The sequence below is a fragment of the Pyricularia grisea genome (genome assembly GCF_004355905.1).
Source record: "Pyricularia grisea strain NI907 chromosome Unknown Pyricularia_grisea_NI907_Scaffold_1, whole genome shotgun sequence".
Classification (NCBI taxonomy): Eukaryota; Fungi; Ascomycota; class Sordariomycetes; order Magnaporthales; family Pyriculariaceae; genus Pyricularia; species Pyricularia grisea.
The window spans coordinates 3,738,827-3,765,249 of NW_022156716.1; the positions used below are offsets into that span (position 1 = coordinate 3,738,827).

The window sequence follows — 26,423 nt, forward strand, 5'->3', positions numbered from 1 at the left end:
GACCAAAGCAATTAGACTTGTTTCCCAGACCATGGTATCCACCCGTCTCAGATTAAAAGTCCTCGGGTCGCAAAATGACAGCGTTCAGGATCTTGCCCATATGGGTCTTTTCGATCGACTCGCAGTCGCGACGGACCTTGGTCAGGTACACTTTGAGGAAGCTGACGGGACTATTTTTAAAGGAATGTTTGAGGATCTTTCCAGGGTTCGATGCCGGGTCGACGAAGCCGTCTGCGCAGACCACCATCCCGTCTTTCCCACCACCTTCCCAGTCCAATCCCAGCATGTCACAAAGCGCAGTGTAGTCAGCAAAGGAGGAGATGTAGAGTTGGCCGGCAAAGAGGTTTAGCTGGAGGACCAAATGCCTAGGCACGGACCACTCGGCTGGAAGAGCAGGCGTGGGGTAGAGGCGAAGATCTTCAAGGCTCTCAAACCCAAGCGTTGACCGTGGGTGGTATAAGCAATGGTATATTGGAATTTGTAGGGCAAAAGCGTGAAACGGGATTTTTTTTGGAAAATGAGGATGTTGATGAAAATAACAAGGAACTTGCTCCAACCTCATAAACAAACAATTCCGTGAAATGGAAACTGGTCCAGATTATATCATTGGAAAAGCCGAATATTTTGCATGCGGCGTATTCGGGCCAATTGTAATTTTGGTTTGTCGGTCCTCATCTCTCCTCCAATTCACCTCCAAAAGAGCTTGTGGTTCAAGCATAGGGATTGGCGGCTTGCAAAGTCCATTTGGGAAGGCCGCAGACAGGCACACCATTATGTTACGGCTGAATTCCAGTCTGCCAACCAGTTCGGCCCTCTACTCGCTCAGCATGTCGGGCTTTCCATTTAGCGTCTGCTGCTTCCTCGGATTGAAAATTCGACGCCAGACGCTTGAAAAGGGCTGGGAAAAGGCGATAATAGCAACATCCATCAAGAGGATCTACTAGAGTATTTTAATTGGCCATCAAAAACTCTCGTTGATTTATGGGTGCGGGTTTATATGGTACTGCATGAATATTCAGCTGATTGTCCACCAAAGGGGACTACTCTACTGCAAGTCACGTCAAGATACTATGTTACTCCAAGCACCCATTGTTCCCTTGTCTGCATCGCCAGCCCAGTTGTCGATCATTGCAACTTTAGTAGTGGATTCCGTCTTTGGATTATAGCCCACTTACATTCGAATTTTATATCTGGCGGTAGATTTTTTGCGCCTCCTCGTATTTCTCTGATTTTCGAGCAATGATACCATGTTTTTTTATACTACTGAGTGTGGACGGATTCTCTGGGCCCAGTGCCTTTTCCCTAAATGCCAATGTTTTCCGGTGCATCTGATCTGCCTTCTTATACGTGCCAAACAAATTGTGCGCCCAGTCCAGGTTCCAAATGCTGATTTAACCGACGGGACGCTTTCCCAATATCCCGGTTTTGGGCCGTTAGGTGCTTTCTAAATTAGCAAATGGCGAACAACTTGGACAAAATGGCATAAGCAAACTGCTATCGTGTTATTAAGGTAGCAACACCACCAAATTGTTATTCTGTTACAATTAAAAGGCAATTGGATTTGTTAAGAACAGGCCTTATAAAGGCCCTGCGACCGCACGTTAAGTGCAGTTGGCTGCATTTTTCATGCGCGCAGCCAATTGAACAGCGGCATAACTAACAGGTTATGAGCCCGGAGATGTTCGTAGCTAGTGCATCAAAGTGCATTTTGCACCGTTGGAAAGCCTGAATTTCAGGCCATGTTTTGGTTATTGTTGCATCCCTACAGCACGTATAGTCGTGAGGATATTGCGATATTTGTCGCGGGGTCGCTATATTAGCGTTTGACTCAGGCCGATAGTGCGTGTTTTAAGCTTTCGGTTCGCGATTCAGGGCCAAGACCCCTGCAATTCGCTGGCAAATCGCTGCAAACACCCACTAAGGGGCCCAGATTTGATAAGATAGCCCGCTAGCTATTGCAACGAACATTAGTCTGTAGGTTACCTTGCACCCACTCAACGAACGAAATTCGATTCGTTGCGTGCACCTGGATTGGTACATATACCAGGGCACCCATTAGTTGTGGATTTCAGGGATTCCAGCCCTGTATTTCCAGTGGATTCGACCGCTGTAAATAGCAATAAGCCCTATATTTTGGCACGTATAGGCCTATAATCGTGAAAAGGCAAACGGTTGTAGAAAATCCTAGATTTGGGTATTTACCCTCAGGCGACTAGGTTAGTTGATTCTCAACTATAATTTAGGCCACCCTAAAATGGAAGACAGCCCTATGTCGGGCCTCCCATAAGTTCTTAACTACTGTGAGTTCAGGATTTTGGACGTAGCGGCCCAGCAATCTTATCACCACCAAACATGTCTGATTGACCCCCCCCCATCAGCGACCATTTGTAGCCACTAAACAGGCTGTCTGTCAGCTGCATGAATTTGGCATAGCGAGTCCTCGCCCAATGGAAAGTGGACTTCTACTTTTGGACAGGTTTCGTCAGCCAGCAGGGTTGAAGATGTGGTCGCAAGCCAAGTAGCCGTCAGCACACAGGCGAAGTACCCCTCCTTTCGCTACTGAGAGCAGTGCAGTCTTTTATAATGTCCGGGCCATGGTTCACCAAATACCTCTTTATGTTGCTGGGTAGCAAATAAAAAAGGAGTGCCATCAGCGGCCCGATAAACAAGGCTTCAATTATGATAATGTATCTCGTCGGGTTTAATTTAATGTCCAGTTTTAATATTGGTCGGGACTATCTCCAGCTCCGACTAAACGGATTCGAGATTACCTCCTGGGTATGGAGTGGAATTTTCATCACTTTATACAGTGTTAATATGTTCGCGCAATTTATGATTTTAGTGCCGGTTTTAACTGGGCTGGAAATTACCATGGAATATCTTTTAAAATGATAAATTTTGCTGGAGTTTGAGCACTTGGTTACCGCAGCTCAAGTGGCTAGAGGTTCCATTCACGATTTTATTGTTTAATTATGGTTGAGTTTGCAACATGCGTCGCGAGGTGACCAAGACGAATTTCCATTATTCTTGTACTCGATTAGGCCCGTACTATCTCAGATTCCCGGCTATTTTGGGTATATTTGCGCTCCATATGGGCTTTGTACAATGGGGTGGACGAGGGCACAAACTATTATAAATGCAATTAACGTATATATAAATTTTAATTATGCTGCGTTTAATTAATTAAGCGCCATCGGTCAGATATTAATCCCGTTCCTCAGCACGAACGACGCGACGACCCGAGCGACGCGCCACCGCCTCTAACGTCCGTTATGTAGTTTGAGCTACGTTTGAGTTGGCACTTGCCGCCACCCTAGTTTACCTAGATGGCAACACCTTGTTTCCTGATTGTCCGCCTACTTTGCCATGCCTGACTGTGATAGTGAGGTTGTTACAGGTCCATATTCCTTTGGCAAGGGATAGTTATTCTCCTAGTAAGTGATGGTTAATATTTACGAATTGATTAGCATATTATATTTAATTTAAAAATTACTAGCATATTCGAAGATGGTGGCCAAGATTATGTTTTCTCAGAATCGTATGTAAAATATTTGTTGTTCTGTTTTATTACAATATAAATACGAGCTCCGCACAATCGTAGCTCCTCGAGTTTTCGAAATATGGTTTTCCGACGTTTCCTGATTTTATTTTGGAAAAGACTTGTCGACTTTTTTAGGGGAGCTGCGGTGTTGTAAATATTTAACATTGGATGAGTGGGCGATCGGCTTTGTATTTCCAGCTATTTATTATGATCTTGTGCGAGGTGATTGGTGCAACTAGTCGGACGTATGAGTATTTTGCCTTGGTGACGTACTCCAAGTGCAAGATTGATAGGATTGAGGTTCTACGAGGGAGAAAGCTATATAACATGCGCCTGCGTACTGCTAAATGCGAATCAACTATGTAGGTTGCCAACCTCTTGTGCATGTGGTTGCGCGTGGCCAGGGTCGGTGCAACACCGGCATCAGCTGAAGGCGTAGCCCCCTAACAGGACGCAGGGTTATGCGAATTGATCCAATGCCTACGATGAGTCTGCTTCCAGGTTCCAGGTGTTAGTTCAGCCGACGGGACGCTCTCCCAATATCCCGGTTCTGGGCCGTTAGGTGTTTTCTAAATTAGCAGAGGGCGAACAGCCTGGACAGAAGGGCATGAGCAGACTGTTGTCGTGTTATTAAGGGAGCAATACCGCCAAGTTGTAATTCCGTTACAATTAGAAGGTATTTGGATTGGATCTTTTAGCGCTGCCAAGAAATTTGATGCTGTTAGCAGCGAGCAGGATTTAAACCCCAATCTCGTCAAGGTCGTGTGGAGCTTGGACGTGATTAAGACGGTAAGGCGGAGGATTGGCTGGGGATATGGACCCGAAGCATTCATGGACCCTAAATCCGACGGTTTTTCAGTACCAACCTTGCGCAACCGCCCAGCGATTTCTGTCTTAGCCAGAATATCCCACAACGGCAGGCGCTGGGCGGACTGTTTCCCAGCCGTATAATCAATATACAATGCCCAATGCAACAGGAAAATGCTTTTGCTCAGCGTTGGGCCAGAGTGAATTGAACATTAGGCGCAGCTACCCCCAATTTATCGCCCAAGCCACTAGACACAGCCGATTCACTTACGTAGCTGGGTTGATACACTCCCTTTAGGGATAGCGTAAAATATTTTTAACATAATATCTTCGCCGTCGCTCAACTGTCCAACGCAAGCAATGATGGCTCTCTGATGATGCGTTATCTCAATCAACATGACTGTCATCGATGTTTGTTTGAATGCTAAATATGGGGAATAGCCTAGCCTGTTCTTAGTTCTACCTGCCACTTGGGAAGACATCTGTTGGTCGTCCACTAAAGTAATGATTAGCGGCGAACAGCGTGTCCACTGAGCTAGTCCCCTGCCTGTCAAGCACCGATGCCAGGTTGTTTATGCTGTTAAATGTCGACGGGCTTTCTAGGCCCAGCACCTTTTGCCTAAGTGCCAAAGTTTTCCGGTGCATCTGCACTGCCTCTTCGTGTTTTCCCGGGCTACCAAGCAAGAATCCCAGGTTATTCATAGTCATGAATGAAAACGGGTTCTCAGGGCCTAGGACCTCGTATAGGGAGCGCGAGAACCAAAGGCACCGCGGACCTGTTCGCAGGAAAAGACCCCTTAACCTTGACAATCATCGTGAAAAACTCAACGCCAACAGCGAGCTGTATAGGTGATCCAAATTGATGGCGCGCTTGGGTTATAATTATCAGCATTTCAGCCCTTCCTGTCCTTCACCTATAGTAGGTACGCAATAGCCCTGTTTTCTGCTCAAGACACAAAAAACAGTTAGATAGGTACCTGTAAGCATACCGCCAAGAGCTGTTACTCTTCAGAGCTTCGCACAGAGGTGGCGGGCCTCCCGCGTCGCCAACATAACGCAGTGTAACCAACCTGGGGACTCGATTGGCCTGAGTCATCTGGCAGCCCCGTTTCTATTATTGCATCGCAGGTCGCTGCATGGATGCTTTGTTGGCAGCAAATGTTGCATTTTGAAGGTGGCACCGAGGTGGTGTTACTCGGGCCAAGCTGGAGCGCATACTACCACGTTTATAGCGAAGTTGTACGTGCTTTCTCCTACCAATACTATCTCAGAGACAGGCAGCCCTACAGGCAAAAAAAAAATACTCTGCTCCTGGGACTGCCGAGGCATTGGTGAATCTTCAGCCCAATAGGCACATGGTAGCTTGTCATTTGCGCAATGTTCTTATTGGGAACTTGATTCAAGTTTCAGCCTATTACGGCCCCCTAGAAGTCGTTTCTATAGCAGATGCATGAAGGAAAATGGTATCACCAGCTTATCATGGTTTCCGATTACCGAGCTGATAATCGTATTTAGGAATCGGTCATACGAGCTTCGGGCATCGATAACGGGGATTTTTAACTTGAGACCACCAAGATTGCCAGTTAGATTTCTTGCTCTGTGAAATGTTTTAAAGATTTCTCCACTCTTCAATGAGCCGCCCAAGGTACCTTCGGCGCATCAATGACACATCAGTGGGTGGAGGTGCATCGCCAAGTGTTGTTGGCTTCTTCAGCCTGACCGCCGCTCCCCCAAAAGTCCAAGGGTAATTGGTTACCTCACTTGTTATACAATGCAAAGTAGGCTGTGCCTGTGGGCAGCGACGAAATGTAGTCGCTCTGCCAGTGAGAGCCAAATCGGACAGGGCAGTCGCAACAACCTCAAGACCTCTTCTAGCCAAGGAATGTCTCGAGGCGCGGAAAGTTTTAAATCGCTGGAATGGTGTCTAATAAGGAGGATCGCAAGGGGCATAAGTGATTCAAGTATTCGGTTTCATCATGTATTGAATATCTTATAGCTGGTTGAAACGGCATTTTTCTCTGTGTTGCACGGTTGGCTCGTGCCAAACATGCAGGTTTTGACCGAATACCTGTTTTATTTTCATCAGAAGGTACTGTATTGGCGGTTGCGACCCTTTCAAAGGTGGAAAACCTTGATATCCAGCTTATCGCAAAGCTTCAGCACTATGCAGTACCGGAACCGCCCTGGGTAATCGCAGACGTTGGTCTCGAAATGGTCACCTGGTGTTTCCCACGAGCCTTTCTCATACCTGCCTACCTCCATGCATCAGGATCGTCGTAGACGGACATGTATGCGGTTGCCTCCTTTTTAGACCAATCGAGGTGTTGGCCATCAATTTGTCCGCATCTTCGAAATCCTTAGCACGTTCCGCCATGTTAAAACCTCCCCCTGCGTTGGTACCCCCACGTGCATCCTCGTCTGCAACCCGGTGAAATGCCGTATGTGCCATCAGACTTGATTCTTAGTCTTGTGTTCACAACTAACGATAAATGACCTGAGCAATTCTGTCTCCAGAATGACACCGATAAAGGCACGGAGAGAAAAAGAAAGACCATCCTGAGACCCGAGCAGTGGATCGGGAAGTTATGGACGATGAATCCGGCACGTATCCAGGGACGGTGGCACCCCATGCACCATAATATCTGCTACATTTTCATCTCGCTTCTTCTAGTCTTTGCGACCAACACTACAATCCAAAATTTCATTGACAAGTGTTCTTCCAATCATATTTGTTTCACTCGCTTTTTTGACTAAGTGTGGTTGTATGGGCCTGGTTTGTGGACCCAGGTTCTGGCCAGCTGAGGTTGGCCTCAATGGGCGTGCCCCCTCGTTTGTATCACCCTTTTGCACTGCTGACTGGACCGTTTGCTTTGGCTGGTGCTAAACAAGTTGTTGCTCTGCCTTGAGATTTTTCCACTGCCATCCCTCGGCACAGTCTTTGTCTCTCCATTTCTGCTTCAACTACCGTCATTTCTCTTGCCCGACCTTTCCTTGATTTCCATCCACTACAGTGTGCCATACTTGATTAACTGCGCTTCTGCCCTCCCCCCAGTTGTCCTGTTCTGCTGCTTCATTTTCCTTTCCCTTTGACTTTTTTCTTGCTCTCTTTCTTACCGGTCATCACTCGTAACAGCTCGGACTGGATTGCCCGACCTTCAACAGACTGGCCTGTACGCACGGAGCTCAGAGCCCCAAAAAGCTTTACTTGAGGCTTTCCTCGATCCGTCATGTCGAAGCTCAAGGTCAATGTTCATTTCAGCTTGGCTATCGAAAAGTTTCAACTCGCCGCCGCGTCCGAGTCTTCTGTGCCATCAGGGTGGCACAATCGAAGGTGACACTGTTATATCTACATACCCGTTGTTTGTGCTATTTAATCAAACTCCGAGGCATATGCAGCGATGTCCAACCAGCAACATCGAGAATTCAGTTGGCTACAGCAGTAAATGAAGGTGGTAAAGAATTCCATGAGGCTGTTTTTATCCAGCATTAACGTCAAAACAATAGCTATATCTATGCGTCGCAGGATTTCTAACGCTTAATCAGCATTGGGAGCATAATATCTTCAAAGCGCTATACCCTAGATCGTGCTAGCCCACTCCAGTCAATTAACACCAGTTTCAGGGTCATATGACACCTGAAGTGAAGGCCCACATTATCGAGCCACCAGGAAACGAGTGTCAAAAGCACAGGCCACACCTTATCTTGACTTCTTAGGGGTCGGTGCTGTCGCCATGCGCTTGTGCCTTGAAATACAGGGCTGGGCCTTGGAGTATGCCAGTGTTGCCATCATCCCGGCTTCCCCACGAGGTCTACAGCGTTCCTCTTAAGTTAGATAGTCGAAAATTCATAAAGCATGCGGAGGTTTCCGTACCTTATGCAAAGTAAGACCGGCATAAATCTTGATGAAGCCATGGAAGTATCCAAAAAGGATTGACACGGGGACGTAAACGGCGTCTGCTGGGCACCGCCGGATCAAACCTACAAGTTTCACCACTTTAGAAAATCCCAGGAAAGTGAGCTGCGCATAAAAGGTAAACTTCCGATAAACCGGGTTCCAGCACTCAGTTCCCCACCACAGAGCTGCCAATATGAGGAAGTCAAAGGCAAAGGCAAGTGAGGTGAAGGTCGCAATGTGTAGCGCATATGTGCACCACCATTGTTGTCTGTGGAGAAAGAAAACATCTATTAGTTGCTGGGTCTCTCCAGATCTGCGTCGGGGGGGAGGCTTACTTCCAAACATAACGCTCTTTAATTAGGCTCGTCCAGTTGCTCCGCCAGTTGCTCCTGGCCCACCTTAGACATTGGTAGAGAAACTTTGTGTTGTTTTCAAGCGTGGTTTCAACCTCGCATTCCGGCTCGTACTGAATCCAAGTTTTCCACTGGTGACTAACGAGCCAACGGCTCACAAAGTTGTCATCGTCGGCCTTGAGGATCTTACCACACCACTCCTCCTTCATGAATCCTTCTCGGAATTCGTAGTCCTGGAGGATTTCAGATCGGTAGGCGCCAGTCCGACCTGACAGGCAAGAAGTACCGCCGTCCATGTTGTGTGTTGCAGAAATTTCAAAGTTGCGTCGCTCAATGTAGGCAGCGCCCAGCCAGTTCCATACCCTGAGCGCCAACCCTCCCTCCCTAACCCTTTTTACCCGCTGGCATGTGCCAACGCCTCCAATTTTCAGGTCCTCGAACGGGGCCAGGATCCACGGCATTATGGTCGATGGCCAGGTCACGTCGTCATCGGCTATGACGGTGATGCGGGTCGTGATTTTGGGTAGGGCCTCGCACACCTGGATACGTTTGTTGGCGTACTGAGTGCTGAGAATGCAGATTTTGGAGCTGGAGAGACGTTCTCTAACCTCTTGCAGATCTTTAAACTTGTCGGCGGTTGTGACAATGATCAGCCGGTGCGGCCGTGTGGCCAGAATGCTTTCAAGCGAGGGCCGAAGCTCGTCCAAGTTGTCGTGGATCGTGGGAATCACAACCGTGACATCATCTGCGGTGTAGGAGGGCTTTATTGGGATCGGCTTAGACTTGTAAGTCCAGTGACTATAGCAGTGGACAATAAGTCTGATGTACCTATGCAGCCTGAGAAGGAAAGGTCAGTAAATTGGTTGGACCGTAGATGCGGAAAGAGACAAGGCACACACCACAGCATGCAGAATGCTATGAGCCAAGGTGTTAAGAACTTGGGAAAATATTTTAGGGACATTGTCGAAACAAATTTCAGACTTGAAAGCCAGCTTTGCATTCAGTAGTAATAAACATGGATGGAAAAGACAACTAGTGGGATGATACAGCCATTAAACAAAGCGATAAATTGCGGGGCCAACAGAAAACAGTATCATACCACGCATGATTCCATGACATCGCTCAAGCAAAAGTAGTTAGAAACGCTATTGCCGAGGGCACACTTCGGTGGGTGACGAGGTCGCATCCCAAACAAACAGCTCTAAGCTCTTGTGGGCGTCTTGGCGGGTGAACTAATAACAAGCTGCACCGCGGTTTCCGTCTAGGAGCATATCGATGCTCAAGCACGTCGTGTCTGGATGGTGTAATCATGATCACTCAAGCAGCGCACCCGTGTCAGTCTCTTCAAGCCGACTAACCCTTGACTGAACGCACCCTGTCGACCGCACTCCTTCACCCACAGCTGTTAAGAAGGCTAAAATTTAGTGAAGAGTGTGTCGATATTCATCGTTTACTCTAGCCACAAGGCTTTCCTCGTCAACAAGCAATGTCTCGTGCAGACTGCCGTTAGATTGGATGTTTACACCAGAACTTTATAGTTTACACCACGGAAAATGGAGTTCCTGCGCCCAATGATCCAAGTACATACACGCATGAGTGTAGCCAGGCTGGGCAAAGCGTGAGGTTGGAAAGGTGGCGAGTTTTTGGGGTTACATTGAAAGGTGGATATTTGGTAGTGCAGAAAATGTAAAGTGTGCGAGAGGGCGCCGGATTTGGTTTACTGTCCAATGTTCCATATGGAACTAGAACGGGCAAACTTCGTGTCCGGTTGATAATTTTCAGGCTGATGGCTGCAAGCTTGCCAATCGAAGTCAGGCCTTTCCGTCCAGCATACGTCGAGCAAGGGTGCTCATGGTTGCCTAGCGGCAGAACAAACCTCTTGTGATTGGGGACTGAATCCAGCGATCTACACAACAACTACGCCCTCTTGACCGCACTCTCTCAAAATCCTCCCCTGTAGATCCCAATTTGGTAAGGGAAACGTGCAATGTAAAGGATACCCTCGACCTAGTTCCGATGGGTATTTCGAATTGCCTTTCAACAACGCAACCAATATCAAGAGGTGCGGTCGAGAGATACGTTATATGTTGTTTCCCCCAAGAAATGAAGAATAGAACGTAGACACCACAACTAGCCAAACTGTTGGTAAATATATAACCAGCATTCGTGTGCCTTAAAACCAATATTTCTGTACCTGGAGCCGCTATCCCAGTCCTCAGAAAAGCATCGTCATGTGTAAGCATATACGGGTATGTTTCCCTTACTTTTTCTGTGAAAAAGCCTGAATCAACTAACAACTTAAGCATAAACAGAAGACCTTTACTTGTGGCCACTCCATAATCGTTGTATCGGAATGGTGCGAAAAGTATCAAAATTCTTTGCAATCAAGCATGCGATGCAAGCCCGATATATGTTATCAAATGGATGAAGAGAGTCTGTGCTGTATGTATCAACTTTTGCTGCCATATCGGCGGGCTTGCTAACACTGCTACAGCTAATTGCAAACATGGATAAACGGAAGTGATGGGAACCAAAGGTAGCCCGAATTCTGCTTCCCGCTTTTGGGCCATAAAATCTAAACGCTGGCTGTAACAGGTGTACCCTTACCTCTGTCTCTAACTCAAAACTTAAAAGAGCCAGCGGTATTGTGGAGGTATGACATGTGCCGGGAGTGAATAGAGCAATACTATGTGAACGAAAAAGAACGTTTACATGTTTGGTGTGAGCAGGGTTCCGGGGATACCTAGCTGCCGGAGAAGATTGAATCTTTTTGGGTTGCGGCGGAGACAGCATACAGGCTAACAGACATGCCAGCGCTAGAGGTCTCTCTAAGCAGACTTGCGAGGGTACGGCCGAGAGGTTGCAGCCGCCAGCATGGCCTCACCCAGGTTCCAGGTACCCACCAGGATGTGCGCGTTTCTCGTCTGTAGTCACGACTGCCGACAAGCCTGTCTTATCACTAGCAAACATATCTTGTAACGCATACCAACACACCATAAGGGACTGTCGTGATTCGCTGCTTCTCCCGTACCTTTGTATGGTCACATAAGGCGATTTATTTTGAGCCAGACTACCTGCTGAGTTGTGATAGGGAAACCCAGGACGTACGGATGTTGTTTTTGTATTTATCAATATATCTTATTCTCTTTTCAACCGGCAATCACATTCCCGGCTGCTGGTATTAGATTGGTACCGAAAACTGATGCAGGCATCCGGCTCTATCATCACGTATTTGTCGTCAGCCTAGTTGCAGAATGACTGGCACCCCAACCTCCTGTCCTTGATACAACCTTCGAAAGAACCTTCGAGGACCCACCTTAGCGGGACAGTACACCCATTAAGCCGTCACGGTAATAAGATGATTTCTCGCGAGAGAGGTGTCATAGGGTGGGTCTTGGAAGGTTACACAAAGGATTCCCTCGCCTCTTTGTCTTGATATTCCTTGCTCGGGTGGGTTTAAAATGGTCATGGATGGGGTGTATGCGTTATATTCTCGATCATGAGACCACCCCGGGAGCAGTAAATGAAACTCGGCAGGCTGGAGTCGTAAATTTATAGACTGATTTTGACAACACGCCCCCACGCGTTATCCCAATAATCGCGCTACCACATGTCGCCCCTGGGCCGCCAGCGCGCTCGATACCAGTCCAGAGAGTGATCTTGTCAAAGCGCAAGTCCTTGCCTTCCGTGAGGGCCCGCTCAAAAAAGTACGACCCCAACCGCGTCGCCCACTTATCCGTACTCAGTGGCGGGTTTTGGTCCTGACTACCGTAGTACGCGCATATAACGACACGTCTTCTACCCATCATCATCACCGGTCCAATACAACGATAAAAACAACCAAAGGCAAAACATTGTTTGTATTGTTGATCAGTAGACCAGAAAACGGCACGAGCGAAAGATAAATGATTGGATCATAGGCTTCGAACAAGTCCTTCACAGCCTCGATGACAGTTGTCAATTTTATCTGATACACCGATCGGCCCATGTCCATGAAACCTGCATCATGTACCATTCTCACTGTATGCATTTTCAAGTACCAATATTCTGTTGGGCGACTCGCAAGCCGTGAAAAGGGATATCATTATCAGCAGCTGCATTCCTATCCAGAAACATAACGACGCGCCAGACATTACAGGCGAACGAAAAAAATGCGCCCAATCACTGGGCGACAAGCCCTGAAGGGAAATATAGGTCTCTGCGTGATTCATATAGGGGAAGCTTGCTTTGGCATACATGCGAACTATAGCCATACTCTTTCCCCTTGCGATTCGTACTGGAACACGTAGGTTGCAAAGGTGCGGCAGGATTGGGCTCTTCTAACTTGTTTCTGCTCCTCTTATAGAGTTTCGTAGAGCTCATCAGTGTTGCTTGCCACCATGGCTAGCTCGATTACTTCGATAAAAAAGACCTCCGGTTGGCCGTTTGCCCGGCCCATGTCCCATTTCTGGGCGATCCAGGATATATTTGCAGTTGGCATCGAACCTAAGGTTCCAAAGGCGGACAGAGGACATGAAATTTTCCGTATTGCCCAGCTCGTAGTCGCGCCCCAGCAATGTGTCGATAAACCTGACACCAGCATTAGTGCAGAGCTTGCCCTTGGTGTTTTTAGAGTTTAACATGCGGTCCTCACAACGCTTGAGGAGGCGGCGCAGCTTGTCGTTAAGGCGCTCACCCGATTCGATAAAATCATCAACCATCTCCCTGTTCTCCAGAGTTCGGATATCCGGCATGACTTCGCTGGCACGTTTAATCTTGCCCGAGATCTGGATAAGAAGCAGCCATAGCTCGCCAGCAATGCCAATCATTTCACGACCCTCAGGTCCAGAGTGGACGTGGGCGACCCAATCGTAAATCCACTTGCCCAGGGAGTTGGCGTCGAAAACGCTACCGGCCAAGATGATGGGAATTTCGAGGGGATCCCAGTGAGATAGTGAGTAGCCCTCTGGGATTTGGTGCTTCTTGGCGTCCTCTTGAGTAGCCGGACGATGCTTGTGTTCTGGGGGAGGGGCTTGCGGTCGAGAGTACGATTCGTGTTGTCTCGACGAAGACCTTTTGTGTTTGTCGGAGCCGCCAGGGGCAGCGTTTTTGCGGGTTGGCAAAGAGGGCCGACGACTACGGGCTGATCGGCGAGGCTCCTGGCTTAATGGCGACGCCTTCTCATGCCTGGTAGACTCGTAGTAGGAACCGTAGTAGGAACCGTAGTAGGAACCGTAGTAGGAACCGCAGTAGGAACCGTAGTAGGAACCGTAGTAGGCTCCTCTGTTCTCGATCGACGTGTCATCATCCCATGACGTCTGCGGAGGATGATAGGTTTGAGAAAGCCACGAAGCAGGGTAAAATGCAGTGCCGTAGTGGCCAGAGCTGTTACATCGTGGAGATGGAAGCATTTAGTTATTTTCGGCGGAAGTGCTGGGGAAAATCATATAAAGTAACTTCAGTTAAACTGGGTACAGCAAAGAAGTTGGCAGGCTGAAGCCACAAATCCCAAACCAACTTTAAGGCCAGCGGGAGTTGCCTTTGTGTTGCCTTCCTCTTTTGTAAATGAAATGATAAAGTACACGTAGATAGATTGCTCCTAGACACTGACAGTGTGGTAACTTCCATAACGCGTCCTGTGGCGACGCGTCTCCCTTCTCTTGTTTGGCAATCCCTGACCAGCTGCCGCGTAGTTTAGAGGTGGATCGGCTGATGAAATGTACCGTATGAAAACTCTCCCCTGGAGCAATGAGTGTTCCTGCTATGCTGCATCCACGCCGCAAAGGGTAAACACCGCGTACCATATTGACGCTATGCATTGTTACAACATCCATAAGCCCACAGTGCAACTCAAAAGCAGCCATGAAAAAGAATATCTAAGGGCAGGGTTCCTTGTTTATGATTCCCCCTATGGCGAGTGAAGATATCATGCTTATCAAACCCACCCCTAGCAGCAAGGAACAGCCCGTTGTTACGCATTGAAGGAAACAAGGACTACCGGTACAGGGGGTTCTGATCGCTGGAATACCAACGAGCAGGCTTAATAAATCGTGATGTCCGGGTTACAATCTTCGCCCTCGGATTTGTTACTTCTTACCGACATGACGACGATCCCTTGCCAAAAGTGTCCTGGGAGGGGGACTAAGGACAGATGCACAGATTATGGGATCAAATCATTGGAAAAGCTCCAATGATGTATGTATGGGCTATTTAACCGCGGTATAAAATAACAAGTTTTGTTTTTGACAAAGACAAAGCCCAGAGTACAAGCAGTGGCACGTCGTGAAATCCTGCAAAATGCCAACCCAATTCGATTCAGTAAGTGAAAGCTGATATGATTTAGTTTTCCTATCCTCCGAGAGGCGCAGCGTGAAGATTGGGGGTGGTGGGTCCGTGGAGGTTGCATCGAGAGACGAGCGGTGGAGGCCGGAGGTATATGCTTGGTTGATTGGCTTTCCATAGGCAGTCGTTGCAGGGAGGTTTGCGAGTTATTAGCTTACCATCCAATCCTGGAATTTGCAGTCCTGTAGACCCAGGTGGATAAGTCGAAGGAACGCAATGGCTTTCTCCCTCTTTAATAATAGAATTCGTACACCCGCATTTGTATCCAGATTGAACGGTCATAGCCTGGTCGTAATGGCCTTTGGTGTGTATTTCATTCATCGACCACCGATGTCTCCCATGCGTATATCATTCTCACCATAGAATATACACAGGCTTTGTAAACAGCGACACCAGCAAGGCAACCAACTAGACCCCCAGAAGCCAAACATTACAACATGGTACCAGAACCACGAGCATTCTACCGTCTCTGGCAGGAAGAGCGCGTCCTTGAAGGCATATATGTAGTTTTGCCCAAACAAGACGTATGCTCTCTCAGGCTTGCGAACTCGGCCTGCTGCAATCTTGTTACCAAGCGCATCTTCCTTCAAACCCATCTGACGTTTACGGCCACCTCTTTTACCAAGGCCTCGAGAATTAAGGCCTTGTCGATGATCGGACACCACATCCAGCACCTGACTTTTACTTTTGCACACTCTGAAAGTACCTTCCTGCCCCCTCTGGTACACCCAGTTACGGGCCATGAAATGAGCTTTCTCTACACGCCCTACACCCATATGGCCTCTCCCATCAGCAGGGTAAAGTATGGCAACTCAGGCCTCGCTGATGTGCTTACTCAACAGTACCCTCCACTGTTCCACTCTGCGACCAACGTGCCGTCCTTTATCAACACCTTTCTGAACCTGCCTAACGTGCGCCATCTAACCATTCGCTGCCCTGGTCAGGACGCCAGAGAGCGTTATAGGCGGAGTATTGTGGACTATGCACTTATCAGTCTTCGTATTTGTATGGAGCGTGCACCTCTGGATAAATTGAACAAGCTCACGCTCTCATCGGTCCACCCTTCAGCTTTTTTATACCTCAGACACGCACCTGGTTTTGGATGTCTCCCTTCGGCCAGCCGCAGATGGCGCCAAATTCAGAAGCTTTACGTGCAGGTGGACTCATGGGACTTTTGCGGTCCATCACCCGGCCTCGACCACCTAAAGATCATCGAGGACTACATCCGCCTTTTCGCCCCGAACCTTTCAAAGTTCTCCTTTACATGGCTCGGCAGCGGAGGACCATGCCCAATTGCAGTATCAGACGACCCCATGGTTTCTCCCCCGCGCAGCTCCCAGAAGCTTTCCGATGAGTCCACATTTCTCATGAGTCCGCTACTTCCGTGCCATGGACGAAAGCCAATTGCCTTTCCTAGGCTTAGACAGCTGACGATTCGCAACGCAACCATGAGTGCGACCCAGACCTCGACCCTGGTTCGAACTCACCAGAGCTCCGTCCGCGATTTTAACTTTGAGAAACACGAGAGAGACCATTACAAGGCAACTGATCTCAGCCATTGCCGTACTAGTTCTGCACCGCACGCCGAGAAACGAAACCAAAGAAAATCCAAACGTGAAAATCCCCTTGGTGAGCCCTCACCAGTAAAGCGCAATCTGGAGCAGGAGGAGGCGCACCGGCGTCTGGCTGAGGACCCCGATGCACTGAAGTCGGAGTTGCAAAAGGCAAAGGCGATGGTGAAGTCCAAGCTCATGCGTGAGCCCTGTACCGGTCTCCCGCAGTCCCCGGCTGTGCTGTGCGCCAGGGATGCGATGCGTCTGAGTGCTGGTACAAGGTCTTGACTAGGAGCTGAGGAACACGAAAGCTTTCATCGCCTCTGTCCGCCTTTGGAATACATATTCAACCCTTGTTGCAAACTTGTATCTTATCCAATCCTTCTCTAGGCTCTTTGGCTTATTGTTTTTACGGATCCGCCGCATGGCAGGGTCGACAGCCTCTGCGCAGAATTTATTTTGCATTTGTACTTCATTCCAGATAATCAGCTTTTTTAAGCAGTCAAACCACTTTATAATCTCATTTCAAAGAGCAAAAGGATGTTTTGCTAAATGATAAACGGATGCGGAAAACGGAATGCGCACCACGTCCGCCGGGAAATTGTAACACTGCAACCCCAGAGGAGGCGACACACAAGGCAACACCCCCGTTTGCGTTGCAAAATTTTGCCATGGCTTTGAGCAGAAACGTTTTACCGCTGCCACTATGGCCTAAAAATTAGCTTTTATTATTTATTTTTTGATTTAATATTTATCTTGCGGTTCGTGTGATTAGACTTAGTCAGCTTTGCTGCGTTCGCAGCAAAGCTGACTAAGTCTAAGCAAGGTATTTACAAGCAGTTCTGAATGTGAGCTTGACCGCTGCGAATATTATAAAAGACTAAAGGACAGTCGATTTCAAAAATGGCGACGCAACAATGGGCAAAAAGTCGGACATTTTCTACAATGTGCCCTCCTTCGCTGCGCTCCATCAAAATGAATGCGGTGACAAAATCCAAAACAGTGCCGAGGGTGAATTTGCGGATCAGTCGTCTGACTGAACGGTCGGTTGTTCTTCTCAGCGCTTCGTCTGTAACGGCATTCAGAATGCGCTTCATGGAGCCCCATAAACGTTCTTGAAGGAGTCCGAGAGGGAAGAAAATGGCGGCGAGTAGATTGTTCCCCACGTGCAGGAGAAACAGGATGGGATTACACCCGAGGCACATGAACAATAGAAGTGCATACGGAATCCACCGATAATTCCACCGAGCATTCTTAGGGCGGTGATTGCCGAAATCTGCCGCTGCTGACAACAACATCTGGATTCAGTCCAGGGCGGCAGCCAAGGTCTGATCTTTCTTGTCATTTCGGGTTGTGAAATACGGCCAGGGATATTCAGCAGCACAGCTTTTTGGAAACTTGCCAGGCGTATCACATCCGAGTAGCTCGGACGCTGCAGCTCAATTTATCAAACCCGGTGTAGCCATCGCTTTTGTTCGGCAGCATTACATACTTGGGCAGCGCCAATCCCAAGAGTTCGAGGGGGAAATGGATCCTACTAATAGCAGCCTCACAGGTTCCCGATATGCACCTCTCCTCCATTACTGATGTTCCGCATACGACTACCAGACTGCAGCCAGGATGAATAAGGGTGCACCACATTCCTTTGCGTACCCCTGTTATTTTAATAAGAACATGATTTTCTATCGTTCCTTTGCTCTGCATGCGTTCACACCTTCGAGGAGAAAGGACACACCCTCTCGGCCGGATCCTCGTCACAATGCCCCCACGCGAAACGTTCGTTCTTGCGCCACTAGGCTGTTGATGCCCCTCACCGCTAATATTAATATCACTTTTCACGGCTTGCGAGTCGCCCAACAGAATATTGGTACTTGAAAATGCATACAGTGAGAATGGTACATGATGCAGGTTTCACTGCCGAGTTTCATTTACTGCTCCCGGGGTGGTCTCATGATCGAGAATATAACGCATACACCCCATCCATGACCATTTTAAACCCACCCGAGCAAGGAATATCAAGACAAAGAGGCGAGGGAATCCTTTGTGTAACCTTCCAAGACCCACCCTATGACACCTCTCTCGCGAGAAATCATCTTATTACCGTGACGGCTTAATGGGTGTACTGTCCCGCTAAGGTGGGTCCTCGAAGGTTCTTTCGAAGGTTGTATCAAGGACAGGAGGTTGGGGTGCCAGTCATTCTGCAACTAGGCTGACGACAAATACGTGATGATAGAGCCGGATGCCTGCATCAGTTTTCGGTACCAATCTAATACCAGCAGCCGGGAATGTGATTGCCGGTTGAAAAGAGAATAAGATATATTGATAAATACAAAAACAACATCCGTACGTCCTGGGTTTCCCTATCACAACTCAGCAGGTAGTCTGGCTCAAAATAAATCGCCTTATGTGACCATACAAAGGTACGGGAGACGCAGCGAATCACGATAGCCCCTCTGCCTCTTAGTTTCTCGGAGCTTATCGTCAAGCAAGGAGCCCCAGGCTGGGTGATTCAAAGCCCCGGGGACAACTGGCGGCCGGAAACGATCAAGGTCGCCCAAAGCAGACTTTCGAGGGTATGGGCAACCCCGGTTAACTCGTATGTGTGATTACCCCCTGCGCGAGCATGGGTGTAGCCGATGTGAAGAAGCTGGCATCCGGAACGATTAGTACTGCTACTATAAAAAGTGACTGCGTCCACACCCCAGCTCCAAAGCAGCCGTGAAAAAGAACATCTGATGACCGGGTACATGCTCCCTGTTCACTCAGTGGATAGACAACCAAAACAACGCGCCACCCGCAAGCAACACAAATCATGCCCAATCAACCTGAAAGATAAACGGTGAACAAGGAGGCCTCCACAAAGGAGAAACTGTGTAACTCACAAGCCCATATCCCACCACACCTGCTCTTATTGCTCGCCGACTAAGGTGGGACGAGCAAACAATGCATACTGGATCCACAAAGAACGCCCACAAAAGAAGGATGCGGCCAAAGCATACGTATGCAGCCAACGTGGCAATAAGCGAAGGATTGCCAGGATATGGGCAGTCTGTTCCGTAATAGACGCAGTCCAGTCCCCCTCTCTCTCCTAAGATGATCCACTCTAAATAATCGCCTCCTCCTCTACGCGTGTTGAGTGCTGTTATTTATCCAAACAAACCCGCCGATCAGTCGCGTCTTATGGTTGGTTGTTCTCCTTGGTTGAGAAGTAAGGGTAGTGGGAGCGTCGTCGCGAGCGCCAGTGCTGTTTAGGCTCTGATTGGAGATTCCAAAGTTTTCACGGTTGTTAGGTTCCAACTCAGGGATATGATGCAAGGCCGGCACCAGTGGCAATCGGCTCCATTTGGACGCGAACGTGAACTTGGTATATCATTACGCGCCAAAGTCCTCGCTGAAGCGTGTCCATCTGGCGTCAGGGGGCACCTAGCAAGTCGCCCGTGCGAGCTCACGGCCATTTTCGTGGGAATCTTGGCTATAGACGCTTGAAAAGGGAGGATGTGCTTGCCTGTGGAAACCTGTTCCCATGATTCTGCCGTAATGTATTGAGATCGATTTCTTTAATCTCTAACGCTGTTTTAGAAACAATTCTGTCCGTTTTGTCATTCCCAACAAAAGTATCGACCCGTCAAACACACAGCTACGTCTCGAACCATGGATTGTGCAACATTTGCCGTATACCACGACGTCGACCATTTCGATGCTGGTAACCTTGCCGAGCAGGCAAGCCAAACCAGTTCTCAGTCTAGTGGAGGTATCAACCTTCATGATCCACTTCATCCTTTATTGGTGGGATCTTTTGTTGCTGCCTGGGGTGGGCCCGAAAAACCGACTGCGCAAATGGATGAAGACGAAGATCTTCCTTTACCATGGGGTCAACACTCCCTGAGCTCAACCGGCCAAAGTCAACTTTATGGGCTCCAGCAGACAGCTAATACGGATCTTGCGCAAACCACCATCTCCCTGGAAAAAGAGAAAGTCGGATATCCAGTTATGGATATACGTTGGGCGATGAGCCGCCATACAATTGCGAGGCCACCGACAAAACCCACCTGAAAGCAAATTGTAATGCTGGTGGTTGTACCCCAGTCAATGCTGCTACCGCTACCGGCAGCCAAAGGTGCGTTTTGCAAATCGAAGAGAGGGATGCGGAAACTGGCCCGACTCAGGTTGCCATGAAAGGGACCTTGTCTAAAAGTTTTAAAGCAACAGGAGAAAATCGAGGGGCCGGAAACCAAAGCGCAGCAAGGCCAATGGGGTTAAGAAATATTGTTGTAAAGACTGTGTGGCAAGCTATTGCACCCTGTCACATCTGAAGCGCCATCAGAAGTGAGTATCTCTATCTCGGGATGATCGCACTTAAAAGATAAAAATCACAAAAAGCCAAAAGCTAAACAAGCTTGCAACAGGAAACATAGTAAAACCTTTGATTTCACCTGTTTAATATGTCAAAAACAAGAAACCCGCAAGGACAATTTTGCCAGCCACGTCTACAAACACACCAAAAATAATGGCGGTTATGCAAGGATCAAATATCACCCAAAGGCAGAAAATTACTTAAAGTCCATCAAGAACGGCGAACCTATGGAGACGTTAAAGTGATGACTTATCGTGATTAGATCGGCAACTCACCCACGTGGGTCAGTCGTGAGTTGGAAGGCTAAAAAATATCCGGGTCATGCATCTAAGTTTTCGGGGATAGAAGAGTGTAAATGTTACGTCGTTTTGACCTTGTTGATTTGAGTTTGGCCTACCAACTGTCGTCCCCCAAGGAGTTCTAATTGGCTCAAAATAAGGCAACGTTCCAATACTAGCTGAAAATCTTTATTCGCCGACGCATCTTCCAACGTCTCCGACTGACCGACGTAGGTGTAGCTGCCGTTCAAATCACAAGTCGTCTTCTTTAAACTCTCCTGTCAGTTCGAGTCAGGCCACCATCTGCTATCAGGCGTGACGAATAGATCTCACAGGTAAATGGCAGGGCCGGAAGAAATCCGTATGGTATTACGCGCGATTTCATGAGACAGTGATAGCACCTAAAAGACTCTGATCTCCTGTGAAACAGCCTGACCGCAAACTCGGGCTTACAGCAGCAGCAGCAGCACATTTCCGTACATAAGGAATGCCGATGGCTTTTACATCCTAGAACATACCAACAAGCCCACTGATTAGTCGGCGTGAAACCAGCTCCAACTTCTCCAGCGAGACACCTCCGCCCCACCGTGCCCCGTATCACAAATTTGTCTGGAAAAGCAGGACAGACGCTTTCCAGGCGTGGATCGAGACATCCCCAGGTATTGTTACGGCTTTATGCAACATTTCCACTTGACGAAAAAGCTAACAATATGAAATCAGAAAGTGGTATGCCGTCGCCGTCGCCGTCACCGCCGCCGTCGAACCATCTATTGTTCTATGGAGAAGATTTCCCCCTGGGTAGCATGATCATGATCTGGCAAAATCCAGATTTGCAGAAGTTGGTGGACGCTGAAAAGCGCAACCGGGCTAAATGGTCTGTATACCATCTGCTATCAGGCCTGCAAAACCATTGTGGCGAACCAGGTTGCAACGTCGTTAAGGAGGTAAATAACATCTACATCGACGAACGAGGTGCCCACAGACGTGGCAATAGAGTAACACCAGTTCCTACGGACGACATTATGGAAACTATCCATCCTCCTGACGAGATGGGATTTTCGCGTGTCCAATATGACGCAATGACCCCTGAACAGCGGCAGGAAATTTACAGGAAGAAGGCAAAAATGCCCAAAGATCAATGGCTTTTAGCCAGGAAGGAGGCAAGAGAGAAGGAGATCGAAATGTACAAAGAGGATCAAAAAAGGAGAGAGAAGGAGCAAACGATGATTATTGATGATTTTACGTATTGGGAGGAGAAGGAAGCCTATCTCGCTGAAAAATACGCAAGCTTGATTGGTGCGGAGCGTAAGTATATTTACCTGCTTTTGTCACCAAAATGAATGGAAAAACTTAGCTAAGATCACGCTAGGAAAACCCGGAGACGATGAACTGCCAGACGCTACGCCGTCAAGAGTTTCAAATAGGAAACGCCGTCACCCAGATGGTGACGCAGATCAAGTAAATTCGCGTGCTGCTACGCGTCGCAAATTACAACAGCCAAACTCGACCATCACTCCAGCTTTAACACGACCAACAGCAAGGGCCTCAAAACTACGCGAGAGAAGAACAACCACAATCGCCGCTTCAGTAATGGGCAGTTTCTATGACGAAAGTGTGAGGAGAAGTGCCCGGATTGCGAGGCCGCCAAGGAACCATACTTTGCATAATAGGTCGTCATCCAGGACTAAAAGTACTAGAAAATAATCGATGTTTCTGTCGACGGGTCTGGGTCAGACTGAGCGACGGCTCTGGCCGTGGACTGCTCATGACAGCTGGGATTACAACATGCGTTCAGCTCGGTAATTAGGTCACGTTCTTCATCACATGACTTGTGGCTGTATTCTTATCAATGCATACTAGGACAGAAGCACGATAAACCAACACTCCCCATATTTTCAGAATGGAGCTACAGCAGCGGCTGTAAGTTCAACCCCTAGGTCAGCCAAACAAGCTTTTGTGAAACATAGATGCTCTGCAAAACTTAACAACACGCTATTTTTGCGTGCCTCAACTCCGCTTTCCCATCCAAGCCCAACAAGCTTGCTTCAATTATCGGAAAAGCTCCCCTGCTAGTGGAGTTTGGTAGTTGTGACGACTTACAGGGTGTCCAATAAAAATTAGGTAAAAACCGGCGTGTATACCACCCTTGTATTTCAACACAAAGATAAGACAAACCATAAGACGCGACTGATCGGCAGGTTTGTTTGCTTTTATGCTTTGAGATACACAGAGCAGCAGTTTAGCACGCGCTGTAGAGGAAGCGATCTTCAAGTGGATCATCCGGAAAAAAACGAGCTCTAAAGTACTTGAGCAGCGGGGCTGGACTGCGTCTGTCGCGGAACAGACTGCCCATAGCCTGACCACTCGATAATTATTTCTGTCTTGGCTGCATGCGATAAATATGCTCTGGCCATCTGTTCGTGGATGGCTGCTTGCTTATCCAGGGGTCAGTTGGTGAGCGAAAGGGGGAAGGTGGGGTGGTATCATTGGGTTTGCGAAGCCACCCTTTGTGCTCGTTGATTGACCGTCCCCGATCTGTAAGGCAAGCCGGGAATTCATTGGCGTTCATAGGCCTTTGAGGGTCAGCAGATCGTGGGAACAATCCAATTACAAACGGGTATAAGTGTAAAAAAGCTGGGCGGTGCATAAAGGCAGCTGGAGAGGTGGCGGGTTCTTGAAAGTTGCTTCGAAAGGTGGCTGGTTGGTGATGCAGTAAGCGGGAAGTGTGCGAGAGGGTGCCGTGGAAACTGACTGCGGATTCACATCTCCGTGATGTGTTAGGCTGTGATCATCTCTCGGATCATGGCTTTGGCTCGCATCCGGCCGTTACCCTTACAAGGTAGGCACGAGTTCCACAATACCCGCAAGCAAAACGTTCATTCTCGCGCCACTGGGGTGCTAATGCCCCTCGTCAGAGGCGGCATGCAGCCAACCGGCCGATGGTTATTAACTGTAATTTCTGAGTTACAGTTTCACTTATGATGGAGACCGCCTTGTTCACCCCTTACTTTCCACAGTGATTGGGCGCATGTTTTCGTTCACCTGAGGGTCTGGCGCGTTGTTGTGTTCCTGGATGGGCGTGCAGCTGCTGATCATGATATCCCTTTTCACGGCTTGCGAGTTCGCATAATAGGATAATGGTACTGAAGTAATGTATAGGGTGAAAATGGTACATGACGCAGGTTTCATGGGCGTGGGCTAAGTGGCTTGGTAGGCGGGAGACGCGTCGTCACGGGCGCGCTATGTATTTCTTATCGTAATCGTATTCTATCACTTAGCGGTGGTTTGTTACAAAAGGTTATTGAATCGTCTGTGTTTGACAGTGAGTCTGTGTTGTGGGTGCTTTGTTTTTTATTTACCGGAAAATGAGCATTGGACTAGCCCGATCGACACTTCTTTAACTGCGCATCCCAAGTATCCTTTGCATTCGACCATATATTGCTGTGCTGAAGGTGACCAAGCCTTTGATATAATATATCACCTGCCGGTCCTCCGCCTTGGCCCTAGTTTTTGCTCAAGTCATGCCCTCCATGAAGTCTTATTTCAACCCGCTGTCGATCGTACCTGACACAGGTCGTCATCGGCTCCCAATGCCACTAATGACCTCCTCAACCTACACAGACGAGTTTCGATCCCTAACTGACGCCGGGAAGGCGGAGTTTATAAATGGACGGTTGCTGCAAGGCCAGCAACAGGGTTTCCACTCCTTAATCGCCGGCAGCGAACGTGGAACAGCGCGGTTTCCACCCAATGATTTGACCAGAAATATTCCCAAATGTAAGTACTTGTAAAAAAGTAAAAATGTCTTTGGCTACAGAGCAACTGACACGCTACTAGCTTATAACCGGCTCAAAACTATCCAGCGTCGAGCTGACGATAAGACCAAAAGAATCCAAAAATTGGAGAAGCGTATAGCTTTACTAGAGCTAAAGCTGGGAATATCGTACCAATCGCATATCAGGAGACAGACCCATGGCCCAGCATTCTCTCTGTCTCCATATGAGAATGAGAGCCAATCTATCCGGCTTCCGGCCATTCGTGAAGCCGCGCCAAACAGAGCCGATCTGCCCATGAGGAAAGCTCCGAACAAACACCAGTCTAGAAGCTGTATTGAGGGGCGGCGCAGTAAGATGCTAAGCTTGTCGGATATTTGCACACCACCTGATGAATTTCACGCTGCGAAAACTCGAAAAGAGACTCGGGTCAAAAAGGAAGACATTTGCAAGCCGGCGAAGACTTGTGTGGAGGACACTGGAAGCACACGAGATCACCCGATTGTAGTCGAGTAATGGAGACACCCAGCTTTCGTCACCTTCTCTCTCAAATTAAACAGCTCAGTATTTACGTAACTTTTTTGTTAGCGGGTAGCGCAAATTCAAAAATTAGGATTTCCCTCAAGGCATCGGCAAGTCAAGTGTAGCTAAGCTCCCTAAAACCAAAAGTGGCATGATTTACCCCTGTGATAGAAGTTAGTATGTTTTCAACAAAGGCGTCTTCCTGCAGAACGAAACTGGGCACAAAGTATCATGTATTCTCGAATATTTTGGAGGTTTCTTATAAGGCGATGAATGGCAAACACTACATTTGCGGGACAGGCTATGCAACTAACCATTCTGCGGTATTAATTGGAAGCTACGCATCTTCCAGCCAAACTTGTGACTTGAGTAAAAACAGGGCCAATCTGCGACCCGCAGGGTCTCACGTTATGTCGAGCGCGATGGATGGAGTACCCCCCCTCCCCCCGGGCAATTGAAAAAAAAAAATGAAAAACAAAAAGAAAGCTACTTACTCCGCTGCTCGAGGTATCCCGTCAATGAGGTTTGACTCCTCATTCCCGCCACATTGCTTTCCCGGTTATTGGTCGCTGTGCTGTGTCATGCGGTGTTACGATCCCCAGGATTATTTAAAACAACTGCACTTACTGGTTTTTTGCTTATTCTGGGCAAAAGTTCGTTCTCTCTACACCTCATTGTCACTAGGTTACATTTGCTGTTGTTGGCGGAAAGACCGAAAAAATTGTCTACCAGAATCACAAATATGGTCGTCCAACCTAAACGCCTTCCCACAAAACATGTGGAATATCCGAAGCTCCTGGTCCTCGCACTTGAAGAGATATATGGCAAGGGGAATTTTGGTGTTGAAATAATTAGCAACGCATACAGTATCACCAGCAAGACATATGAGGATATAGATATGGTGAGTAAACCATATCTGCAGATTCGCGTCAGTTCTAACCGCCTTCAAATCTACCCACAATAGAGTGTTGTTGCATCTCTTTACCGGGCAAAAGCCAGTCTAAACAGGCCCCTTCATCAAAAAGG

At 48.1% G+C, this 26,423-nt stretch overlaps 10 protein-coding genes across 10 annotated transcripts; 5 read left to right on the forward strand and 5 right to left on the reverse strand.

The window, feature by feature from the left end:
* Window positions 1–52: 52 nt before the first annotated feature.
* Window positions 53–286, reverse strand: PgNI_01124 (uncharacterized protein; the record flags this gene model as incomplete). Its single annotated transcript, XM_031121199.1, has 1 exon — window positions 53–286. The coding sequence occupies one exon, from the start codon at window positions 284–286 to the stop codon at window positions 53–55; it is 234 nt and encodes a 77-aa protein (XP_030988352.1).
* Window positions 287–1,184: 898 nt separating this feature from the next.
* On the reverse strand, window positions 1,185–1,621 carry PgNI_01125 (uncharacterized protein; the record flags this gene model as incomplete). The annotated part of the gene is made up of 2 exons (XM_031121200.1): window positions 1,185–1,386; window positions 1,596–1,621. The coding sequence occupies 2 exons, from the start codon at window positions 1,619–1,621 to the stop codon at window positions 1,185–1,187; spliced, it is 228 nt and encodes a 75-aa protein (XP_030988351.1).
* Window positions 1,622–4,807: 3,186 nt separating this feature from the next.
* On the reverse strand, window positions 4,808–5,444 carry PgNI_01126 (uncharacterized protein; the record flags this gene model as incomplete). The annotated part of the gene is made up of 2 exons (XM_031121201.1): window positions 4,808–5,150; window positions 5,338–5,444. The coding sequence occupies 2 exons, from the start codon at window positions 5,442–5,444 to the stop codon at window positions 4,808–4,810; spliced, it is 450 nt and encodes a 149-aa protein (XP_030988350.1).
* Window positions 5,445–7,303: 1,859 nt separating this feature from the next.
* PgNI_01127 (uncharacterized protein) lies at window positions 7,304–9,557 on the reverse strand (the record flags this gene model as incomplete). The annotated part of the gene is made up of 4 exons (XM_031121202.1): window positions 7,304–8,157; window positions 8,220–8,511; window positions 8,579–9,433; window positions 9,496–9,557. The coding sequence occupies 4 exons, from the start codon at window positions 9,555–9,557 to the stop codon at window positions 8,059–8,061; spliced, it is 1,308 nt and encodes a 435-aa protein (XP_030988349.1). The 3' UTR covers window positions 7,304–8,058.
* A 1,270-nt stretch (window positions 9,558–10,827) lies between these two features.
* PgNI_01128 (uncharacterized protein) lies at window positions 10,828–11,360 on the forward strand (the record flags this gene model as incomplete). The annotated part of the gene is made up of 3 exons (XM_031121203.1): window positions 10,828–10,845; window positions 10,909–11,038; window positions 11,326–11,360. The coding sequence occupies 3 exons, from the start codon at window positions 10,828–10,830 to the stop codon at window positions 11,358–11,360; spliced, it is 183 nt and encodes a 60-aa protein (XP_030988354.1).
* A 1,597-nt stretch (window positions 11,361–12,957) lies between these two features.
* On the reverse strand, window positions 12,958–13,986 carry PgNI_01129 (uncharacterized protein; the record flags this gene model as incomplete). The annotated part of the gene is made up of 1 exon (XM_031121204.1): window positions 12,958–13,986. The coding sequence occupies one exon, from the start codon at window positions 13,984–13,986 to the stop codon at window positions 12,958–12,960; it is 1,029 nt and encodes a 342-aa protein (XP_030988353.1).
* A 1,176-nt stretch (window positions 13,987–15,162) lies between these two features.
* PgNI_01130 (uncharacterized protein) lies at window positions 15,163–16,758 on the forward strand (the record flags this gene model as incomplete). The annotated part of the gene is made up of 2 exons (XM_031121205.1): window positions 15,163–15,221; window positions 15,305–16,758. Exons 1-2 carry the CDS (start codon window positions 15,212–15,214, stop codon window positions 16,756–16,758), a joined length of 1,464 nt encoding a protein of 487 aa, XP_030986974.1. The 5' UTR covers window positions 15,163–15,211.
* Window positions 16,759–19,219: 2,461 nt separating this feature from the next.
* Window positions 19,220–21,302, forward strand: PgNI_01131 (uncharacterized protein). The gene is made up of 3 exons (XM_031121206.1): window positions 19,220–20,587; window positions 20,748–20,796; window positions 20,877–21,302. The coding sequence occupies exons 1-3, from the start codon at window positions 20,536–20,538 to the stop codon at window positions 21,067–21,069; spliced, it is 294 nt and encodes a 97-aa protein (XP_030986975.1). The 5' UTR covers window positions 19,220–20,535; the 3' UTR covers window positions 21,070–21,302.
* Window positions 21,303–21,812: 510 nt separating this feature from the next.
* On the forward strand, window positions 21,813–22,806 carry PgNI_01132 (uncharacterized protein; the record flags this gene model as incomplete). Its single annotated transcript, XM_031121207.1, has 2 exons — window positions 21,813–22,407; window positions 22,472–22,806. The coding sequence occupies 2 exons, from the start codon at window positions 21,813–21,815 to the stop codon at window positions 22,804–22,806; spliced, it is 930 nt and encodes a 309-aa protein (XP_030986976.1).
* A 1,594-nt stretch (window positions 22,807–24,400) lies between these two features.
* PgNI_01133 (uncharacterized protein) lies at window positions 24,401–25,640 on the forward strand. Its single transcript, XM_031121208.1, has 2 exons — window positions 24,401–24,879; window positions 24,940–25,640. The coding sequence occupies exons 1-2, from the start codon at window positions 24,624–24,626 to the stop codon at window positions 25,389–25,391; spliced, it is 708 nt and encodes a 235-aa protein (XP_030986977.1). The 5' UTR covers window positions 24,401–24,623; the 3' UTR covers window positions 25,392–25,640.
* The last annotated feature ends 783 nt before the right edge of the window (window positions 25,641–26,423 follow it).

Excerpts from the sequence above, each read along its gene's own strand:
- PgNI_01133 (XM_031121208.1), top strand. The coding sequence starts at position 24,624 with ATGCCCTCCATGAAGTCTTATTTCAACCCGCTGTCGATCGTACCTGAC. Across the intron at positions 24,880-24,939 it reads GACCAGAAATATTCCCAAAT|CTTATAACCGGCTCAAAACT; the intron begins GTAAGTACTTGT and ends ACACGCTACTAG.
- PgNI_01131 (XM_031121206.1), top strand. The coding sequence starts at position 20,536 with ATGCTGGTGGTTGTACCCCAGTCAATGCTGCTACCGCTACCGGCAGCC. Across the intron at positions 20,588-20,747 it reads ACCGCTACCGGCAGCCAAAG|ACTGTGTGGCAAGCTATTGC; the intron begins GTGCGTTTTGCA and ends ATTGTTGTAAAG. Across the intron at positions 20,797-20,876 it reads CATCTGAAGCGCCATCAGAA|GAAACATAGTAAAACCTTTG; the intron begins GTGAGTATCTCT and ends AGCTTGCAACAG.